General features: G+C 47.5%; 1 protein-coding gene across 1 annotated transcript in view; it reads left to right on the top strand.

Moving 5' to 3' along the window:
- The window catches only part of LOC137545291 (uncharacterized), a 43961-nt gene extending 22234 nt beyond the window's left edge, over window positions 1–21727 (top strand). Inside the window, exons 4-6 of the mRNA XM_068266405.1 lie at window positions 5828–6118; window positions 7860–8150; window positions 21353–21727. Of these exons, the coding sequence (XP_068122506.1) occupies window positions 5828–6118; window positions 7860–8150; window positions 21353–21474 (704 nt within the window). The 3' untranslated portion in view covers window positions 21475–21727. The remainder of the gene's footprint in view (window positions 1–5827; window positions 6119–7859; window positions 8151–21352) is intronic.
- The last annotated feature ends 2050 nt before the right edge of the window (window positions 21728–23777 follow it).

A 23777-nucleotide genomic window follows, 5' to 3' on the forward strand; every position in this document is an offset into this window, starting at 1 on the left:
TAAGTTAAAAGCCGGGGTTTTAGTTCACAGAAGAATGCATTCTTATGCTTAGTCACCTATACTGCGTAGAAGTACCCAGGTAAACATAGGTGTCCTAACTCTAGCCCTGCAACATGCATAGTGCAGACATGCAAACACATTCATTGCATCAAACCTATCAATGGATTAGGAGCATACATCCTGACGTCCTCTCCTGGGACAGATAGCGCATCTTACCAATCGCACAAGGGAGCTAACGTTATATATCCATAGGCACCATGCACATACATCAGCATAAGCTGTGTGCATGCTGACAAACACATACAGGGGAAGGAGGGAGTGCACCGAATTGGACCCTAGCCACAGGGGTCAATGATAAGAATAAAAATACATATATCCAGGCACATCGCCTCTAGTTAGGACATTAAATTAACATTAAATAAATGGTACTTATCCGTTAGCCGGGCGCATCCTCTAGGTGGCGACAAAACTCCATCAGAGTTACATCTTTCCCTACTATCCATGTCGGCCTGGAGGGGGAATAGTAATTAGCGCCACCTGCCGGATGCGCCCGGCTAACGGATAAGTACCTAATAAATTATTAGGGAAAGGGAGGTGCTGAAGGGGGTGTGGCTAGAAACAGCAAAAATCAATTAACCCTTCGCACGCTCCTAATCCATTGATAGGTTTGATGCAATGAATGTGTTTGCATGTCTGCACTATGCATGTTACAGGGCCAGAGTTAGGACACCTATGTTTACCTGGGTACTTCTACGCAGTATAGGTGACTAAGCATAAGAATGCATTCTTCTGTGAACTAAAACCCCGGCTTTTAATTTAGCTGTAGGGATAACAGTTGTGCCTGGATGAGTGAATCTGTGAATGCATTTGTTTGAACATTTGCATGTGAGAGTGCGAAGGGTTAATTGATTTTTGTGGTTACTTAGAAAATGACATGCATTTATAAGCTCAATAAGAGAAAATGTGCAGAATATTTTATGGGGGTGTGTAATCATGTAACAAATCGCAAGATCATAATTGCAACTATGATTTTGCGATTTGTTACATGATTACACACCCCCCATAAAATATTCTGCACATTTTCTCTTATTGTGCTTATATATGCATGTCATTTTCTAAGTGACCACTAGATGGTGCTAAATACTTGATTACTAGCTCAGTTTCTCTAAAGTACCATTTTATTATATTATTTATATAATTATGTAATTTTATATTTCTTTCTTTCTTTTCATCCGCCTGGCGGATCGCTCAAGACCAGTCTTATCAGCTGAACGACGGACTGTACACACGCCCGATTTGATGTCCGGACGACTGACCAACGGGACGTCCAAACGATGGGTCGTTTAAAAAAATCTGACGTGTGTATGAACCTTTAGTCTCACACTGCACCTCCACTCGCAGCCACCAGCCCGGGGCCCCCGCTGGTGTAGAAGCTGACCTTCTCTTGTGCGCCTGCGTGAGTGCCGCTGTCAATCAAGTCCACATTGTCCAGTGTACTGTGCAGATGTAGTAGTTATGCACCTGCACAGTAAACTGCAGACAACGTGGGCTTGATTGACAGCGGCGCTCTGGAGGGCACAGTAGAGATGACCTCGAGGTCACCCTCTGCACTGGCGGGGACCCCGGGTCAGCGGCTACAAGCTGAGATGCCACGTGGGGCATGTTGGCTGCAAGGTGCTGGAGGAAGCCCCAGGTAAGTATATCAGGGGGCTCCATTTTATGGCTGATGATTCCTTTAATGATAAATCCGAACGCAAATTTTTAACAAAAAGATTTGCATTAAAGCGAACAGGCGAACGGCCGATAATCACTGGGAACTGTCCGCCATCCCTATATTTCATTTGGAGAGAGCGCTGGACATTCATCTACTATGCAGAGAGTAAATGTTTACATCTCCTTTGAAGTTTGCCTACAATGACATGTAAACATAACACCTAGCCAGACACCATTTAATAGCCCACTAGAAATGAGGAAGCGGGCAATAAGTCATTATGATTGGAGAGAGGAGAGAGAAGGCAAAGCAGGTGGTTTTGGTGCACAGTGCCAGCACCGGTTACCCAAACCAGGAGCCCCATAGCAGCAAAAAATATGCTGCGCGGGGCAGGTAAGGGTAATTCGGGGCTCTGGTGATCGCCGTACCCCAAATTACACCTCCCTCCAAGTTGCAATGACTTGTGGGGGAATAGTATTTAAAGCCACCGGGGAGTTTAGTGGCAGCTTAAGAGCCATCATTCAGCTCTCCCGGTGGCCTGGGGGGAAAACACCTCCCTTCCCCCCAGGCCAGTCCGGGCCTGACCGGGTGCTTGTAGTTAGTTACTAGGCTGTAATTCAATAACTTAAAAGCATTTCCACAAGAAATTGTTTTTCTAGCCTAGAGCTACATTCTGGGCTATAAAATAGATGCTCATAGGATGAGTAGGTGTATTTCCCCAGAGATAGTGCTACGCTAGGAATGCCCTGATCTATCATCAGAATTGCGATCTCCCGCACCAGGGTTTGGATCATACGCTGTAATCAATCAATTAATTTTGTAATCAAGGGCTTGATTCACTAACCGGCGCTAAGTGTTAGCGCCGGAGTAAAAAAGAGTTTTCTGGCGCTAAGGGCCGGTTCACACTTGCGGTTCTCTGCCAAACGGACCGGATGACCTGACCGGATCCGGATCGGAACCGTACGGTTCTGATCCGGATCCGGATCCGGTCAGTTTGCATCAGGTGTTCATCAGGATGCGATCCGGATCCGTTTGACAAAAGATAGTAGAAAAGGAATAAAAATGTTGGGGTCTGGGAGGTCAGCAGAAGGTGGACCTGTGGAATCAGGCCCTCCGCTGTTTAGCACTCACCTCCACCTCCGACATACTGCCAACATCTCCAGCACGTTTAAAATCACTGCTGCTCCACTCCAAAATGCTTGCCCATGTGTCCTCATCCAAAATCGCCGCTTCAATACGCATAGGAAGTGGGGTAGAACATCCGGATTTTTAGCCAGTGTGTTGTGCGCTCTCCGGTTCTCATAGCTTTGTATTGGCCGGATGGTGCAGTCCGGCTCCGCCCCGGATACGGCTGCCGGAGGAGCCGGACCAAAAAATAGCGCATGTTGGAACGGACGCCGGAGTCCGGATCCGCCCCGGATCCGGTCCGGCTCCGGTCCGGCAGAACAGACGCATGTGAACGGACGCATAGGCTTTCATTGCTATGCCATGCGTCCGTTCCGTCCTTTCTGCAAGCGGTCCGGCTCCGGCAAGGCGATTCCAGATGGCCACCGCTAATGTGAACCGGGCCTAAGCCGGTTAGTGTGCCTTATCTGCGGTTAGCGTGCCTTATCTGAGTTAGTGTGCCTTATCTGAGTTAGTGTGCCTTATCTGAGTTAGTGTGCCTTATCTGAGGTTAGTGTGCCTTATCTGAGGTTAGTGTGCCTTATCTGAGTTAGTGTGCCTTATCTAAATTAGTGTGCCTTATCTGAGGTTAGTGTGCCTTATCTGAGTTAGTGTGCCTTATCTGAGGTTAGTGTGCCTTATCTGAGGTCAGTGTGCCTTATCTGAGGTCAGTGTGCCTTATCTGAGGTCAGTGTGCCTTATCTGAGTTAGTGTGCCTTATCTGAGGTCAGTGTGCCTTATCTGAGGTTAGTGTGCCTTATCTGAGGTTAGTGTGCCATATCTGAGGTTAGTGTGCCTTATCTGAGTTAGTGTGCCTTAGTATCTGAGGTTAGTGTGCCTTATCTGAGGTTAGTGTGCCTTATCTGAGGTTAGTGTGCCGTATCTGAGGTTAGTGTGCCGTATCTGAGGTTAGTGTGCCTTATCTGAGTTAGTGTGCCTTAGTATCTGAGGTTAGTGTGCCTTATCTGAGGTTAGTGTGCCTTATCTGAGGTTAGTGTGCCTTATCTGAGTTAGTGTGCCTTATCTGAGGTTAGTGTGCCTTATCTGAGTTAATGTGCCTTATCTGAGGTTAGTGTGCCTTATCTGAGTTAGTGTGCCTTATCTGAGGTTAGTGTGCCTTATCTGAGTTAGTGTGCCTTATCTGAGGTTAGTGTGCCTTATCTAAGGTTAGTGTGCCTTATCTGAGGTTAGTGTGCCTTATCTGAGTTAGTGTGCCTTATCTTAACTTAGTGCACCTTAAGTAGCTTTGTGCACACTAAATAGCTTTGTGCACACTAAAAGATGCACAAAGCTAAATCGCACACTGCTGATAAGGCACACTAACCTCAGATAAGGCACACTAACCTCAGATAAGGCACACTAACCTCAGATAAGGCACACTAACCTCAGATAAGGCACACTAACCTCAGATAAGGCGCTGAGGGGTGGATCGGAACTCCCTCTGACGTCACGACGTCCATGACGTCGGTGACGTCATCCCGCCCCGTCGCCATGGCGACCGGGTAAGCCCAGCAGGAAATCCCGTTCTGAACGGGATTTCCTGCTTACTCTGATCGCCGAATGCGATCGGAGTGGGTGGGGGGATGCCGCTGCGCTGCGGCTATCATGTAGTGAGCCCTGGGCTCGCTACATGATTTAAAAAATAAAAAAAAATAAAAAATAGTGCTGCGCCACCTCCTGGGCGATATAATTGTATCGCCCAGAGGGTTAAATCCTTATTTAATAAGTCCGTCTTCTGTGTACTAAGCAGAGAATTGACATCTCCTATGGGCCCATACATGGTACAACTTTTTCCTTCTTTTTTCTATTAGATAATTTTATTCGATTATTCCGTTAGATGAATATAAAGATTTTTCCAACATGTCAGATCGGATTTTTATTGAAAAATCTGAATAATCGATTCTTTTTTCTTGATCGAAAAAAAAAGATTCTTGTAAACTTCCATTTGTTTCGATCGTTTTGGTCGCATAAACGGGAAAATGTAACGTTTTTATTGTACCATGTATGGGCACCATTAGAGAGAGATTACAGTGTAATTGTGTAACAGTTCAGTGCCGTATTGTATGCTCGGACTGGTGTGTGTGTGTGTGTGTGTGTGTGTGTTCGTGTGTGTGTGTGTGTACAGTGTGTGTGTGTGTGTGTGTGTGTGTGTGTGTGTGTGTACAGTGTATGTGTTAGTACTCTGTAGTGTGTGTGTGTGTGTGTACAGTGTGTGTGTACAGTGTGTGTGTACAGTGTGTGTGTACAGTGTGTGTGTACAGTGTGTGTGTACAGTGTGTGTGTACTGTGTGTGTGTGTGTGTGTGTGTGTACAGTGTGTGTACAGTGTGTGTGTGTGTGTGTGTGTGTGTGTGTGTGTGTCATTCCCGTAGTTTTAGCCTAAAGCCCGTGGCTGACCCAGGATACACGAACACCAGTCTGAGTGCATACAGCTCAACAGCAGTGCATAAAATTATCCTAATTGCCATAGACAGGGACAGATCTCCTTCAGTACAGGAATCTGTGTGTGTATGGTGTCTAGCAGTATCGTCGCAGATGACTGCTAGTGGTGGCTGAGTCTTGTAAAGTGTGGTTGAGGCAGAGCCAGATTATCCACCGGGCAACAGAGGCAGTTGCTTTGATCTAGTAAAAGGTCAAGGGCCCCGTGGCCCCAAAAAACATTTATTGCCCATGTTCATGTAACTCTTTATGGTCCATTAAAAACAAAGTCTTTAGGAATGCTTTCTGTAACATAGATAAGACACACAGTGTTTCTCTGCCTCGGGTGACAGCTAAGGCTGCTCCCCCTCTCGATTTGGTCAAACCCCTTCAGAACCTGTCTCTGCTGGCGTGCCGTAGGGACAATCAGTGTGGGTACAAGAGCTAGCAATCTATGCCATGTCTCTGTGCTGGTGACACGAGTCATAAACTTATCTTTCTCAGCACTAACTGTGTTATTTTTTCCTAACACCAGAAATAAAGGATGTACAGATTGGATCAGACATCACTGCTTGTGGTATGATATGCCCTGATGACATCGCCATCCTGCAGCTGTTCAGGCAATGTGGATGGGAGGAGATGCTGATGATGGAATATCTCTGCCATAACAACTCTCTGATAAATCATATGAAGACCAGACTCCTCCTGGACACAGACAGTGGCTGCTGGACCCTCCCCCAGGCTGGGAGGGGAGACTCCTGTGAGTATGAGGTCCGGGATCGGGTTCATGAAGATGAAATATCCTCTACATCCATCCGTGTGCTGGGTAAGAGCCCATATCCTGCATCACACTTCCCTCTAACCTCCATTGTACTCTATGGGGGAACTGACATTACACAGCATGTCATAGGGGCCAGTAACACTGGTGACTGTATGTGGGGGAGGGGCTGCAGATCACATGATCAGTGTGGGTACAAGAGCTAGCAATCTATCCCATGTCTCTGTGCTGGTGACACATGACTGATGGGGAGTGTATGTGGGGGAGGGGCTGCAGATCACATGATCAGTGTGGGTACAAGAGCTAGCACTCTATGCCATGTCTCTGTGCTGGTGGTGACACATGACTGATGGGGAGTGTATGTGAGGGAGGGGCTGCAGATCACATGATCAGTGTGGGTACAAGAGCTAGCAATCTATGCCATGTCTCTGTGCTGGTGTCACATGACTGATGGGGCGTGTATGTGGGGGAGGGGCTGCAGATCACATGATCAGTGTGGGTACAAGAGCTAGCAATCTATCCCATGTCTCTGTGCTGGTGTCACATAACTGATGGGGCGTGTATGTGGGGGAGGGGCTGCAGATCACATGATCAGTGTGGGTACAAGAGCTAGCAATCTATGCCATGTCTCAGTGCTGACGACACATGACTGATGGTGAGTGTATGTGGGGAGGGGCTGCAGATCACATGATCAGTGTGGGTACAGGAGCTAGCAATCTATCCCATGTCTCTGTGTTGGTGTCACATGACTGATGGGGAGTGTATATGGGGGAGGGGCTGCAGATCACATGATCAGTGTAGGTACAAGAGCTAGCAATCTATCCCATGCCTCTGTGCTGGTGTCACATGACTGATGGGGAGTGTGTGTGGGGGAGGGGATGCAGATCACATGATCAGTGTGGGTACAAGAGCTAGCAATCTATGCCATGTCTCTGTGCTGGTGTCACATGACTAATGGGTAATGTATGTGGGGGGAGGGGCTGCAGATCACATGATCATAGCTCCCAACTGTCCCTTTTTCGGAGGGACAGTCCCTTTTTGGGAGCCCTGTCCCTCTGTCCCTCTTTCACTCTCATTTGTCTCTCTTTCTATGTAAATATATATATTTATCTACTAAAAAATGTGCGTGTTTGACTCTAAACTTTATTCCCAACCTTTAAATTGATATATTACTAATTTTAAAATGTTACTATGAAGGAAAATGAACCAGGATAGAAAGGACCAGTGTGGTTTGAATTATAAAACAACATATGTTTTTTATGAAATCTTTATGGTATGCGTGACTAGAGACGCGGTGAGGGCGTGACCAGGGGTGTGGCAGGGGCGTGGCTCAAGTGTCCCTTTTTCTCATCTCAAAAAGTTGGGAGGTATGCACATGATCAGTGTGGGTACAAGAGCTAGCAATCTATCCCATGTCTCTCTGCTGGTGACATATGACTGATGGTGAGTGTATGTGGGGGAGGGGCTGCAGATCACATGATCAGTGTGGGTACAAGAGCTAGCAATCTATCCCATGTCTCTGTGCTGGTGTCACATAACTGATGGGGAGTGTATGGGGGGAGGGGCTACAAATCACATGATCATTGTGGGTACAAGAGCTAGCAATTTATGCCATGTCTCTGTGCTGGTGTCACATGACTGATAGGGAGTGTATGTGGGGGATGGGCTACAGATCACATGGGCAGTGTGGGCACAGGAGCTAGCAATCTATTTCACATATCAGTGCTGATGACACATGAGTCATAAACTTCTCTTTCTCAGCACTAACTGTTATTTTTCCTAACACCAGAAATGAAGGATGTACAGATTGGATCAGACATCACTGCTTGTGGTATGATATGCCCTGATGACATCGCCATCCTGCACCTCTCCAGGCAATGTGGAAGGGAGAAGGAGATGCTGATGATGGAATATCTCTGCCATAACAACTCTCTGATAAATCATATGAAGACCAGACTCCACCTGGACACAGACAGCGGCTGCTGGACCCTCCCCCAGGCTGGGAGGGGAGACTCCTGTGTGTATGTGGTCTGGGATTGGAGTAAAGGAGTCCTGTCCTCTACAGCCATCCGTGTGCTGGGTAAGAGCCCATATCCTGCATCACACTTCCCTCTAACCTCCATTATACTAGTGTTGTCCGGATCATGAACGATTCGGATCTTTGATCCGAATCTATTTTATGAGTCGATCATCCGAATCATCAAAATGAGTGATTCGGATCGCAAAAGGGGCGGGGCCAGGAGCGACACGCCCCCTCTCAGCGGGCAGCGGGGTCTTGGAAGCAGAGCAGAGATGGATCGCTCTGTTGTATGGGAGGCAGCCTTGCAGGGACAGCAGGTAGATAAGAGAGAGGGGACATGGGTGCCACTGCCAGATATGTGTAGAGCACACATACTGGCTATAACGTGCTGCCCATTATAGGCTGGCTGTTCCGTAGTTGTACACAGTGAACACATGGGAAGCTTTTGGCTCAGCACAGCACAGCTCAGTAACTTTGCAGACAGTGTGATTGAAAGGCAATATAATCCTCCTCTGCTCTCGGCACTAAACAGCTGCACTTATCTTCTGGGAATGGTTTCTTTCACTGTGCGACATTTGCATTCAAGGTATACAGATGAACATGTAGGTGAAATATATGTAAAGCATATGATTGCAGCATGTGGGTATTACGTGCAAACATTTCTGCTCTCTGCTCGTCCCTCCTCCCTTCTCTGTCCACTCCCTGCCCTCTGTTCATCTTCTCCCCTTCTCTGTGTGTCCACTCCCTCCCCTTCTTCTGTCCACAGACCTGTCCTGCTGTTCATTTCACCCCCGAATGCTTCCGGTAGTAAAATGATCCGAGATTCGGATCAAAGATCCGGATCTCTTCAATGATCCGATTCGAATCATCCGGATCATTGAAAAGATCCGAACTTCCCATCTCTACATTATACTCTATGGGGGGAGCTGACGTTATACCGCATGTCATAGAGGCCAGTAACACTGGTGACTGTATGTGGGGGAGGGGCTGCTGGACCCTCCCCCAGGCTGGGAGGGGAGACTCCTGTGTGTATGAGGTCCGGGATCGGGGGGCTGGAGATAAAGTCCTGTCCTCTACATACATCCGTGTGCTGGGTAAGAGTCCATATCCTGCATCACACTTCCCTCTAACCTCCATTGTACTCTATAGGGAGAGCTGACGTTATACCGCATGTCATACAGGCCAGTAACACTGGTGACTGTATGTGGGGGAGGGGCTGCTGGACCCTCCCCCAGGCTGGGAGGGGAGACTCCTGTGTGTATGAGGTCCGGGATCGCGGTGCTGGAGATAAAGTCCTGTCCTACATCCATCCGTGTGCTGGGTAAGAGTCCATATCCTGCATCACACTTCCCTCTAACCTCCATTGTACTCTATAGGGAGAGCTGACGTTATACCGCATGTCATAGAGGCCAGTAACACTGGTGACTGTATGTGGGGGAGGGGCTGCTGGACCCTCCCCCAGGCTGGGAGGGGAGACTCCTGTGTGTATGAGGTCCGGGATCGCGGTGCTGGAGATAAAGTCCTGTCCTACAGCCATCCGTGTGCTGGGTAAGAGCCCATATCCTGCATCACACTTCCCTCTAACCTCCATTGTACTCTATAGGGAGAGCTGACGTTATACCGCATGTCATAGAGGCCAGTAACACTGGTGACTGTATGTGGGGGGAGGTATTCTAGTTCTAGCTCCAAGAATAGAAATGGAAAGAGCAGGGCTGCCAACTAAAATATTTTGATCCCCTATAACAAAGAAAGCTGTATGCCTCCCAACTACAATGTAAACAGTCATTATCATTATTTAGTATTTATATAACGCCAACATCTTACGCAGCGCTGTACAGTATATATATTGTCTTGTCACTAACTGCCCCTCAGAGGAGCTCACAATCTAATTCCTACCATTGTCATATGTCTATATCGTCTAGTGTATGTATCGTAGTCTAGGGCCAATTTAGGGGGGAGCCAATTAACTTATCTGTATGTTTTTGGGATGTGGGAGGAAACTGGAGTGCCCGGAGGAAACCCACACAGACTCGGGGAGAACATACAAACTCCTTGCAGATAGTGACCTGGCTGGGATTTGAACCGGGGACCCAGCGCTGCAAGGCTAGAGCGCTAAAAACTACGCCACCGTGCTACCCATAGGACGTATAGGGGTTGATTCATTAAGCTGCACTGCTACAGCAACGCAGCTTAACGACAGCAGCGCGAGGCAATGATCTCCATGTGGCGGTGATTGACAGTGCTGCTCGCTCAGGCGCAGTACAGGCCAACCAGGAGGTCGGCCTGACGTCATCACCGCGGACCGGGAGGCAGATGCGGCGAACGGCTGCGGGGAGAGCTGCGGTGAGGGACATGCTGGGAGCTTGGGGCTGGACGAAGCCCCGGGTAAGTAGCCCTTATTTTATGTATTATTGCGTGATAACTCCATTAATGAATCAACCCCTTTATAAGTTGCACAGTGTGTTCCGAATCCACAATAAACTCTTCTTATTTCTAAATCTTAGATCCCAATTAAACAGCACATCCCCAAATAACAGAATTATTATTATTATTAATGTGGATTTATAAAGCGCAAACCATGTTCCCCATATGGAGATAATCAGAGAAATGCTTAAAATTCTGCCTTGCATGACTTTAACTTTGCAAAACGTAATGCAAATTATATTATGAATGTCCCAATTCCCAGCTGCATGCAGTCTGGCCTGCATCACATATGCATGTAAGCTGCAGTTATTTGCAACTCACTGATCATCATGTGACTAGATTAGGAAGCCATTTATCCCAAATAACAAAATTAGGCAGTATGTCTTCTATATTATTTCCATCCATCATGACTCTCTATCTATCAATCTATCTAGGATCTTTCTATCTATCTTAGCATAAACAGATGAACAACAGAGCTGGGCTCAGGCAGAGGCTTGGAAAGCAGTAGTTGCCATGGCAGAACTGAGAAATTGCAAATCAGTTGGCCCATGTAGGAACACTATGGATTTTTCCAAAGACAAATAACATTTATACAGTATTGTGGTTTCCTCCTGGCAGGCTCAAAGTGGTAGAGCTGCAGCCACTAGGGAGTCTTGCCCAAGGTCTCCTAATGAATAGGTGCTGGCTAACCAAACAGGAAGAGACAAGATTTGTACGCAGATCTTCTGTGTTATGCTGGGAATACACGGTACGTGGCTCGATTCTGGCGCGTCCCCGCCAGTGTTGCCAACCGTCCATTAATTTACGGGCTGGCTGTAAATATAAAGGTAATTTTGCCTGCCCGTGAAGTCCGTAAGGGTCAGGGTGGCATCCGTAAAAATACATCCCAGCGGGGGGAGGGCGGGGCCGCCAGCCACACAGCTGACAGAGATACAGAGCTGGCCGAGAGGTAGAGAGACTCCAGTCCCGCCCCTCAGCCATCCAACAGCAGCCCAGCTTTTGTCCCTCCCAGCCTCTCCTTTCTTCCGTGGGCTGGGCTCCACCCCCAGTATCATATGGACTTCGGAGTTATGCTGGGCATACACGGTTAGATAGTTCTTATCAATCGAGCCGCTGATGGCTCGATTGATAAGATCCAACCTGTCCGATCACCGCGGCGGATCGATACCGCGCTCGATCCCTGCGGGCAGACAATAGAAAAAAACGAAGCGCTGATAAGAAGCGCCCGCGGGGACGAGCGGGAATCGATCCGCGCGGACGAACGGTGACGCGACGGCCTTGAGCCGCTAGCTCGATACCGGCGCATGAACGAGCCGTGTATGCCCAGCAATGCATTGAAGAGAAAACAGTGGCACACAGCAAGAGAGATACATGAGCAACACACCCGAGCACAGAGAGGTTTGTGCTCTCCTCAGTAACTGGAGAGGACTCCTCTCCCCTCTTATCTGTGCTAAGCTGCTTTGTTTTGTGTTTGTTATATGCACCTTCCCCAGCCCCTTCTTGAATCTCTGAGTGACCCCATGTGCTGCTAGCAGGGAGAACTGTCTCTCCCTGTCTGAAAGTGTCTCTCCTCTGCTTGGTTCCTCATCATCCCCACCTAGACTGGCATTTACTTGTCTATATTGCAGACACTGCTTTGTGACTGTATTTCCAAGTCCTCTCCTCGCATCAGTGCCCAGCCTCTCCTCGCATCAGTGCCCAGCCTCTCCTCCTTCCCAGGCTGATGCTTCCTGGAAGGTCTGGCATGCATCACATATACCCAGAAATCAGGTAAAATGCTATTGCTTGAAGTCTCCTCCATTATCCTCCTGCCACAGAATCCCTGGGCTGTATATGTGCAGTGTTGCCAACCGTCCGTAAATTTACTTGCATACCGTAAATTTTGTTACAAATTTAGCTGCCCGTGAATTCCGTAAGGAATTCAGCAGCGTCCGTAAGCACAGCCAATCAGCCGCCCTGTGAGCAGGAGGAGAGCAGCGCAGAGAAGAGGGAGAGCGGTGGGCACAGCTGTGGGAAAGAGGGGACGCTCACCCCCCCCTTCCCTCACCTTAGGGCTCTCTCTCCCTCGCTCTCCCCTCCAGAACTAGTCTTGTGTGGCGGCTGGCAGCGGGCGGAACTTACCTCCATCTCGCTCCAAGCGGCGGAAGTTCTGGTGCCGCTGCTCTGCTCTAGACCAGACCAGACTAGCGGCAAATGCAGAGAGACCATCCCGCGCCTGCAACAAGACAGAGGTAAGTTCTGCCCGCTGCCAGCCGCCACACAAGACTAGTTCTGGAGGGAAGAGCGAGCGAGCGGGAGCCCTAAGGTGAGGGGGGGGGACGTCCCTCCTTCCGCACAGCTGTGCCCATGATCGCTCCCTCTTCTCTGCGCTGCTCCCCTCCTGCTGGGGGGGGGGGGGGGAGGAGACACCTGGCTACCTGTTCTGGGGACATCTCTACCCCTGGCTACCTGTTCTGGAGACATCTCTGCCTCTGGTTTACTGTTCTGGAGACATCTCTACCTCTGGCTACCTGTTCTGGGGACATCTCTACCCCTGGCTACCTGCTCTGGGGGACATCTAAGCCCCTGGCTACCTGTTCTGGGGACATCTCTACCCCTGGCTACCTGTTCTAGGGACATCTCTACACCTGGCTACCTGTCCTAGGGACATCTCTACCCCTGGCTACCTGTTCTAGGGACATCTCTACCCCTGGCTACCTGTTCTGGGGACATCTCTACCCCTGGCTACCTGTTCTGGGGGACATCTCTACCCCTGGCTACCTGTTCTGGCGGACATCTAAGCGCCTGGCCACCTATTCTGGGGACACCTGGCTACCTATTTTTGGGGAACCACTGCTGTCAGATTAAGTGTATTTTGGGGAACTGCAGCCAGATTATGTGTGTGTTGGGGTAATTGCTGCTGCCAGATTACATCTATTTTTAGGGAACCACTGCCATATTATCTGTATTTTGGAAGAACCTCTGCCAGATTACGTGGATTTTTGGTGAAATGCTGTAAGATTACATGTATTTTGGGGGAAGGGGGGGGGGGAACACTATGGCAGAGCTCAAACTTCCCTGGCAGACCTTTTACAGCACTACTAAAATCATGTATATTCGGCTCCACCCATGACCATGCCCACATTCTGTTGCGTGACCACGCCCATTTTTCAGGGGATTTTGTCAGTAAAAGAAATCCTTTGTCAGTAAAAAATAAAATGAAAAGTTGGCAACACTGGTCCCCGCTCGTCCCCGCGGCTGCCCGAATCGATTCCCGCTGGTCCCCGCGGGCACTTTTTATCTTCTGCTCGTTTTTTCCTATTGTCCCGCCCGCGGTATCGAGCGGGGAATCGATCCGGCGGGTGATCGGACACGTCGGAAATTATCAATCGAGCCATCAGCGGCTCGATACACGGTACTAAAACGTACCGTGTATTTCCAGCATCAGAGGCAGAGTTCTTAACGAGTACACTATCCAGCCACTAGTATACTATCCAGTTTCAAGGGCTGCCTCAATGCACTCTTAAAGGACAGCTTAGTGTGGCAGCACAAGTAACATTTTCAGAGTAGGCACGCTACTGTTGTAGCATGCACTACTAACGTACTCGCGCTACCCCAAAACGAACAGCTGCTCCAATTGTCCCACTCTGGATCCTGTCAGGTTCAGTGACTTTGTAGGACGAGATCCCCGCACTTTGATTGGCCCAATAGGCTGCCTATCACTTGATGAGCAGCCTATTGGGCCAAAGTGCAGTGATCTTGTCCTACAGAGTGAATCGACCCCCAAGTCAGCTAGCTAATTGTACAAGCTGTTAGTCCGTATTTCTCCTGTCTGGTTCTTGGGAAAATTGCTGATGTTGCTGAAACCCAAGAGAAGCTGAAGACGTGTATGACACTTCCGCTGCCCAGAGTATCAACTGTGTGCACATCACCATGGCAACAGGATCATGAGCCCTACTGTCTCACTTTGAAACATATTATATGGCTCTCACGGAATTACATTTTAAAATATGTGGCGTTTATGGCTCTCTCAGCCAAAAAGGTTCCTGACCCCTTATCTAGAGAGTGACTGTATCCTGTCCCCACTGGAACACCCTGAATGGAGTCTGGTTTATTTCTCCACCTGTCCCAAGTGGTTGCTTGCCATCCCCCCTTCCCCTCCCCCCTGCAACCCACCTTGTTGAGTAGTGTTTGCTCACTCTTTATATCACATCTAAGCCATTAACTTACTACACTATCTGGGCCCCTGTTGTCTCTGTGTCATTGTTCTCCCTAGGGTGTACCGGACACCCCACCGCCTCACTATATGCTGGGGATTCCTAATCACCTAAGATTGTACTCCTACAAAGGATGCTTACCTGAACTTAAGTACCCTTTTTCTCACGATTTTTATCCTCTTTTTATTTTGATCTATTGCTACATTGCTCATTTTGTTAATTATAACATATACACTGTAATCTATATGCGCTTTTTAATAAATGACCAAAAATTATTTAACGGCTATCATGGCTACCATCAGGGCATCACGGGAGGGGTTGGTGTATGGGGCCCAAGTGTGACTGGGGACCGGCAAACAGGCCCCCTTTGCACAGCAATTTTTTTTTGTCTTCCTCTCCCTCCAGAGCCATTCCAGGATTGGATGAGTTGTTGAAGAAGGCGGGTCTGAGAGCGGGGCTTGTACCACAAGGCATCTGCTCTGCCTCCTCCTCCACTTGCATGTATGGTAGTCACAACTACTATAGATCTACAGAAAAATAGCCGTTGGAGAAAAACATGTCTGCAAATGTGGACTCCGGCAGCCATTTTTCTGTTGTCATATAGCAATTTCTATCGGACAACAGTACATAGGAGCAGAGGGGGAAGCAGAGCAGTGGGTGTAGTGCACAAGTTGGAAGGGGGCCTTGCTGTCTGACCTACCCCCCACCCCATCCCTCCTCTCTTTCCCACGGCTCTACAGAGGGAGGAAGAGAGAACAGAAAACACAAAATAAAAAATAGTGAGTAAAGGGTGGGAAATAGTGAGTAAAGGGTGGGTGAAGGGGCAGCCAGCAGCAACTACCACTGTGCCAGCAGGAGTAGCCACTCACTACCAGCAGCTGCTCACCAGCAGCCACCATTCCTCAGAAGCAGCTGCCACTCACCAGCAGGAGCCACCACTCGCCAGCAGGAGCCACCACTCGCCAGCAGGAGCCACCACTCACCAGCAGGGGCGTAGCAATAGGGGTTGCAGAGGTTGCGATTGCATCGGGGCCCTTGGGCCAGAGGGGTCCCGAAGGGCCCTTCCGCAACTACAGTATAAGCTCTATATTGGTCCTATGCTCATAATAATCACTTCTATAGATACTTTGAATAGTAGTGATCATTAACTAGCTGTTCCCCATCCCCTTCTTGCACCTTTGACACTGCAGTTGCCATTAGGAAGTTTTGGTGCTCCATATTAATTGTTATACATAGCGTGCTTGCAATTGTTATGTATAAAGAGCTTGGGGGGCCCCATTGTAAAACTTGTATCGGGGCCCACAGCTCCTTAGCTACACCACTGATGATCACCAGCCCCCACTCGCTAGCAGCAGCAGCCACTCCCCAGCAGTAGCCCCCATTCACCAGCAGAAGCCTCCACTTGCCAGCAGAAGCCCCAGCAGCAGAAACTCACCAACTGCTACTCACTAGCAGCAGCAGCCACTCCCCAGCAGCACCTGCCACTCGCCAGCTGAAGCCCTCGCTCACCAGCAGTAGCCACCACCTCCCGCGTTGTATACAGTATTATAATAAAGACTCCTTTTTCCACCCAGTGAGTCTTCTTTGGAGGTAAGAGACCTCCTTTATTTATTATAGTTTTAATTTTTTTGTTTTACACCTATGTAACTCTGATAAAAAATACACATCTTGGGCGCCTCCACCAACGTGATTTTCTGTGTACTCCCCAGCCACCAATGGCCAGCCACCACTTGCCAGCAGCAAATGCGACTCCCCAGCAGCAGCGGTCACTCACCAGCAGGAGCCGCCATTCGCTAGCAGCTGCAACTCCCCAGCAGCAGCAGCCACCACTGGCCAGCCACCACGCGCCAGCAACAGAAGCCACTCCCTGGCAGCAGCTGCCATTTGCCAGCAGCAGTCACCACTTGCAAACCGAAACCACAAAAAAAGACCTCCTCATTGGTATGCTCGCCACTGTGTCGGGCAAGAAAAAAAAATCTAAAAGCGATATGCCCGACGCAGTGTTGGGCATGCCACTCAGGAGGATTTCTAATGATTTTTTCTCCCCCAGAATAGATTAGCAAGGAATAGGGGTCCCCACTAAATGTATCTATCTATAGATCAGGTAGTATAGGTCCCCCCTAGCCCCTGATCCCCCCCCCCCCCCCCCCCGCAATGATCCCTGGCGCCATTACTCACCAAGCCTTTCACCCACACTGATACGATCACAGCTGCTGACGCCGTAAACACAACCCCTTCTTCTCTGTGCGGAGCCTGTGATGTCATGATGCCGACTGCCGATGCTCCCCGCACAGAAGAATGGGCTGTGTGCGGCAGCAGCAGCTGTGATTGGAGCTGCTGCGATCAGCGCTTGGTGAATAATGGCACCAGGGATCACCGGGGGGGGGGGGGTGTTGTATCAGGGGCTGGGAGGCACCCATACTACCTGATCTAGGTAGATAAATTTAATGGGGTCCCCTGTTCCTTGCATACCTATTCTAGGGACAACTATAATGGCTATCTTTACTAAGCGCACCATATACCTTGCTAACCTATACCTGCCTACCTATTTTGCGGGGACCTATACCTGGCTACATATACTTCGTTACCTATACTGGAGCACCTATACCTGGCTACCTATACTGGGGGGACCCGTACAGGGATACCTATACTGGTGGCACATATATCTGGCTACTTATACTGGGGGGGGGCTACTTATACTGGGGGGGGGGGGCTATATTGGATACCTATATTGGTGGCACCTATACAAGGCTACCTATACTGGAAGGGCCTATACCTGGATATCTATATTGGTGGCACCTATACTTGGCTACCTATACTGGGGGACCTATATTTAGATACCTATCTTGGCACTTATACCTGGCTACCTATACCTATACACCTATACCTTCCGCTAATCAGGAAGCACAGTGGGCGGCATTGAAGGCATAGAGCTGTGGCAACTGTAACCCTGATCTCCAGCGCCTGGAATGCGGAAGTCAGGTGAGTAATTCTCCGCCCGCCACACCTGCTTGCCGCCCGCATAGAAGGGGAAAGAGCAGAAGGAGGGGACCCAGGTAAGGGAGGGGGGTTCTGGCCCCCCTCTCCGCCGCTGTCCCTGCTGCCCCTCCTTCTAGCGTTGCTTCCCCTCCTGCTCTGCTGCTGTGGGGGGTTGTGGTGACACGCCCCCCCCCCTCCCCCCGCGCCCAATGGTAAAAATGCCCCCGTTCTGCAATGATTCTAGCATAGCATGTACGGCAGTCATTGACTTCAATGTTAAATGAGAATGCAAATGTTGGACATGAAAATTCATGGTGAAAAGAAAATGGCGAATGGCCGCTGTTTGCCAGGAACTTACTGTTGCAGAACTAGTTCATCCATCCCTACCCCTGAAGCTAAAAAAAAAAATTGAGAACATCACAAAGATATATAAATGACAGTGAAATATTCTTCAGTATTTCGGGACAAACTCCTTTTCTCAAACTGCGCAAGCCTAAAATTACAGCGAAAACCACACACCTTAAATACTCCCAAAGCGGACCTGATGAGAGACTGCCAAATAGTAAAAAGTAAAAAAAACACTCACCTAGCCGTTATGTTTTCAGGTTTAAAGAGAAACTCCGACCAATAATTGAACTTTATCCCAATCAGTAGCTGATACCCCTTTTACATGAGAAATCTATTCCTTTTCACAAACAGACCATCAGGGGGCGCTATATGACTGATATTGTGATGAAACCCCTGCCACAAGAAACTCTGAGGACCGTGGTACTCCTGGCAGTTTCCTGTCTGTAAACCTTGTTGCATTGTGGGAAATAGCTGTTTCTAACTGCCAAAAAAGCATGCAGCAGCTACATCACCTGCCAACAGTAAAAATGTCACCATGTAATAAATGTCAGAATGTAAATCAGGGATTTAAAAGATTTTACAATGGGCAAACGCTGACTAAATCATTTATACATAATTATTGTAAAAATGAAGCACTTTTTTTTTATTACATTATTTTCACTGGAGTTCCTCTTTAAATGGTGGACAAATGATGTATAACAGTCAGCGGACCAGGTAGGAGACATTGACTGCATTGTGCTTTGTTAATAAATTGTTCTGGTATTTACCTTAAAGAGAACCCAAGGTGGCAAATATTAATCCTAATAGGACTCAGAGGCATGTCGTGTGCACAGTGACATGCCTCTGGGTCATTGTACCGCCGCTACCAGCCCACCCTGCGCGGCGATGCAATGACCTAGAGGCATGTCATTGTGCACACGACATGCCTCTGAGTCCTATTAGGATTACTTTATGCCATCTCGGTTCTTTTTAAGCTATGCGCTTATTTTTAAAGTTATGCACTTTTTCCTTCAGTTTTCTCCTTTAAATTTTATGAGCTTTCCGATAGGCTGGCGCGTTAACACATGCAGGCCCGGATTTACATCACAGAAGCCTATAGGCACAGATGTCCTGGCACCCTAGACTCCGCCCTCCATGAACCTACAAACCCTCACCAAACTGCATGGCAAGCGTGCTGGCTTTCACCTCTCCCTTAGTTCTTTTGCCCCTCATAGGTAGCTACAGGTGTCCCTTAGCATTAGGTAGCCAGAGGTACCCTCGGTATTGAGTAGCTAGTGGTACCCCCAAGTATTTGGCAGCTGGAGGTGCCCCCAGGCTGGAGGGAGTCAGTGGAATGCTGAGAGCTGGGTGAGTAACCTCTCATTTACACTCCACTCGGGACTCTAAATAGGGAAGGAGAGAGGAAGCCGCCTTTCCATCATCAGGCGCCTGTAGACACATGCCTACAGTGCCTTATAGTAAATCCGGCCCTGAACACGTCTATGACGGTGGGATGTTTTCCTTCCGCGTGATGGTGCCGCCCTTGTGTAGCTGATTGGTCTCCTCTTCCAATGACGTTACTCTGAATGCTGCATTTCAGGAGGGTGCGTTTTGCGTTCCAGCAAGGGGGCGTGTGTCTTTTGCACACGCTGGGCGGATAGAGGTGACGCTTCTACAATAGTGGCAAGATGTGCGATTGGCATGCCGAGCACCATGTGGACACTGTGGGCGTGGCTTGTACGGCACTACAGTGTAGATTGGTTATTCATCATTTGTCCACCATTTAAACCTGAAAGCATAACGGCTAGGTGAATGTTTTTTTACTATTTTGCAGTCTCCCATCAGGTCTGGTCTGGGGGTATTTCAGGGGTGTGGTTTTCACTGTCAGTTTAGGCTTGTGCAGTTTGAGAAAGGGAGTTTGCCCTGAAACAGCGGTCTGTCACTGCTGCCGATACACTTGATGGAATAAAAGAGCTTTAATAATACAGGTGGTGCCGACCCTTCTGTTTTTGATACTTAGCTGCTCCCCAGGAGGCACTGGGGTTTGGGTCTGGGCACACCATTTTTCACTTTTTGCCATTCGGTGCTCCCATCCTTTCGATTTGTGTCGCATATAAGCTAGACATTTTACTAACTCAGGGCTAGTGCACACCGAGCGGCTTTTTCAGCGTTTCTGCAGCCGCTTGCGGCTGCGGATCCGCTTGGTCAATGCATCTCAATGGGGTGGTTCACACCAGAGCGGGAGGCGTTTTGCAGAAACGCATACTCCCGGGGTGAGGCATTTTTTGGATTGTGGAGGCGTTTCTGCCTGCAATGTAAAGTATAGGAAAAGCGCAAACCGCTCTGAAAAACGGCAGTTCAGAGCGGTTTTGCAGGCGTTTTTGTTACAGAAGCTGTTCAGTAACAGCTTTACTGTAACAATACATGAAATCTACTACACCAAAAAACGCTTCACAAAACCGCAAAATGCTACCTGAAACGCTACAGAAAAATAACAAAAAGCGTTTCAAAATCTGCTAGCATTTTGCGGATCTGCTAGCGGGTTTTGGTGTGCACCAGGCCTGAGTCAGGATGAGTTTGCCAGTTGTGTAACGAGGAAGCAGGTTGGGGCAGGATGTGTATTGATGGGCAGGGTTTAAAGAGAAACTCCAACCTAGAATTGAACTTTATCCCAATCAGTAGCTGATACCCCTTTTACATGAGAAATATAATGATTTTCACAAACAGACCATCAGGGGGCGCTGTATGGCTGATTTTGTGCTGAAACCCCTCCCACAAGAAGCTCTGAGTACCGCGGTACTCTGGCAAACTGCCACAATGGAACAATGTTCACAGACAGGAAATAGCTGTTCACAGCTGTCTGTAACAGCCAAAACAGCTAGGAGCAGCTACATAACCTGCCCACAGTAAAAATGTCACCATGTAATAAATGTCAGAATGTAAATCAGGAGAGGAAAGATTTTACAATGAGCAAACACTGACTAAATCATTTATACATAATTATGGTAAAAAATGAAGCACTTTTTTTACTACAATATTTTCACTGGAGTTCCTCTTTAAGGTTCTGGAATGTTTAGTGCCTCTAGACCAGAATTCCCCAAACCTGTCCTCAGGGCCCACCCATATTTTGCAGGAAAACACACATTCACAGGTGGGGTAATTAATGTCGCAGCAGAGCTGATTAATTACCTCTATGGATTTATACAAAACATGCACTGTTGGTGGGCCCTGAGGACAGGGTTGGGGAACACTGCCTAGACTCCTAATGTTTAAATCCAGTCCCGCCTCACCCACCTTCCACAATACTCTCTCACTTCTCTCTCTTTGTATTTTCAGAAAGGCCTCCCTTGTATGCTGAAGCCTGGAAAGTCTGGAGATGGATACGATGGATAATTGCATCAACGCTTTTTATTATCTCTTCTACTGTGTGGATATTATCTCGTAAATCAGCCAAATAATATTGTCTCCCATTCCTGATATACAGTAAACCCGTAGCATAAGAAGCTACTATAGCATATGTCAGGAAATCATAGTGTTGGATCAGAATATTCGGTTGATCAGCCAGAGAACAGGAAGTCTTTTATAAAATCCTTTCATTCTTAGCAGCATTGCGGACAGACATGCATTGCTGGTTGCTGATGGAACGGTCTGACAAACATTCAATATCTCCTACAGAATTATACAGCATTCATTTTCATACCATATATTAATTACTTATTTACAGAATATTTACAGAATACATACCACTTATAGGTGGAGACATTATACTGGATATTGGTTCCCATACATGGTACAATTTTTTTCATTTTTTTTTCGATTAGAAAATTTTTGTTCGATTATTCCATTAAATCAAATATAAAGATTTTTCCAAAGGTGCCCATACGTGGTACAATTTTTTCATTTTTTTTTATTAGATAATTTAGTTTGATTATCCCGTTAGATCGAATATAAAGATTTTTCCAACATGTCTGATTGGATTTTTATAGAAAAAAACGGGATAATCGTTCATTTTTCTTGATAAATAAAAAGATTCTTTTCAACTTTCATTCGATTCGATTGTTTTGGTCAAAAAAATGGGAAAATCTAACATTTTAATTGTACCGTGTATGAGTACCATAACATGTCCAATCAGCTGTTTATTGAAAAAACGGGATAATCGTTTGTTTTTCTTGATCAAAAAAAAGATTATTTTTTACTTTCATTCGATTTGATCGATTTAGTCAAATAAACAGGAAAATCAAATGTTTTTATTGTACTGTGTATGGGCACCATAACACTGATTGGTTTGAATCATTGGTTCAACCCAATGGAAATTAACATATCCATTGTTTTGCTTCTCAATACACCTGAGTCACCCTAAAAGGCCAAAACCACGATATTATCTGAGTTTCGGCTGACTGCATGGAAGTCAAAGTCCACTGAAAATACAGGATCTTCTCAAAAAATTTGCATATTGTGATAAAGTTCATTATTTTCTGTAATGTACTGATAAACATTAGACTTTCACATATTTTAGATTCATTACACACAACTGAAGTAGTTCAAGCCTTTTATTGTTTTAATATTGATGATTTTGGCATACAGCTCATGAAAACCCAAATTTCCTATCTCAAACAATTAGCATATTTCATCCGACCAATAAAAGAAAAGTGTTTTTAAAACAAAAAAAGTCAACCTTCAAATAATTATGTTCAGTTATGCACTCAATACTTGGTCGGGAATCCTTTTGCAGAAATGACTGCTTCAATGCGGCGTGGCATGGAGGCAATCAGCCTGTGGCACTGCTCAGGTGTTATGGAGGCCCAGGATGCTTCAATAGCGGCCTTAAGCTCATCCAGAGTGTTCGGTTTTGCGTCTCTCAACTTTCTCTTCACAATATCCCCCAGATTCTCTATGGGGTGCAGGTCAGGAGAGTTGGCAGGCCAACTGAGCACAGTAATACCATGGTCAGTAAACCATTTACCAGTGGTTTTGGCACTGTGAGCAGGTGCCAGGTCGTGCTGAAAAATGAAATCTTCATCTCCATAAAGCTTTTCAGCAGATGGAAGCATGAACCCACTTTTGAACCAGAAACAGCGGCAGAAGCGCCTGACCTGGGCTACAGAGAAGCAGCACTGGACTGTTGCTTAGTGGTCCAAAGTACTTTTTTCGGATGAAAGCAACTTTTACATGTCATTTGGAAATCAAGGTGCCAGAGTCTGGAGGAGGACTGGGGAGAGGGAAATGCCAAAATGCCTGAAGTCCAGTGTCAAGTACCCACAGTCAGTGATGGTCTGGGGTGCCATGTCAGCTGCTGGTGTTGACATCCACTAACCACAAGCCTTGATGAAGGGGGACCCTGCGAGGCCCCCGAAACAATTGTCGGTGTATATGTGGATATGATGGCTCAATAAAAGAGCTTGTTTATTTAAGAAGACGGTGTGCTGGTATACTTGGATGTTATCGATTGTGGTTGGCTGCCTATGCCATAATACCAAGCACCCGACACAAGTGATTAATTGGTGTGCCTACCCTCAATTCACTAAAGTTTGAGCTGCTGGTGTTGGTCCACTGTGTTTTATCAAGGGCAGGGTCAATGCAGCTAGCTATCAGGAGATTTTGGGGCACTTCATGCTTCCATCTGTTGAAAAGCTTTATGGAGATGAAGATTTTATTTTTCAGCACGACCTGGCACCTGCTCACAGTGCCAAAACCACTGGTAAATGGGTTACTGACCATGGTATTACTGTGCTCAACTCTCCTGACCTGAACCCCATAGAGA

Source organism: Hyperolius riggenbachi, chromosome 2, assembly GCF_040937935.1.
Source record: "Hyperolius riggenbachi isolate aHypRig1 chromosome 2, aHypRig1.pri, whole genome shotgun sequence".
Classification (NCBI taxonomy): domain Eukaryota; kingdom Metazoa; phylum Chordata; class Amphibia; order Anura; family Hyperoliidae; genus Hyperolius; species Hyperolius riggenbachi.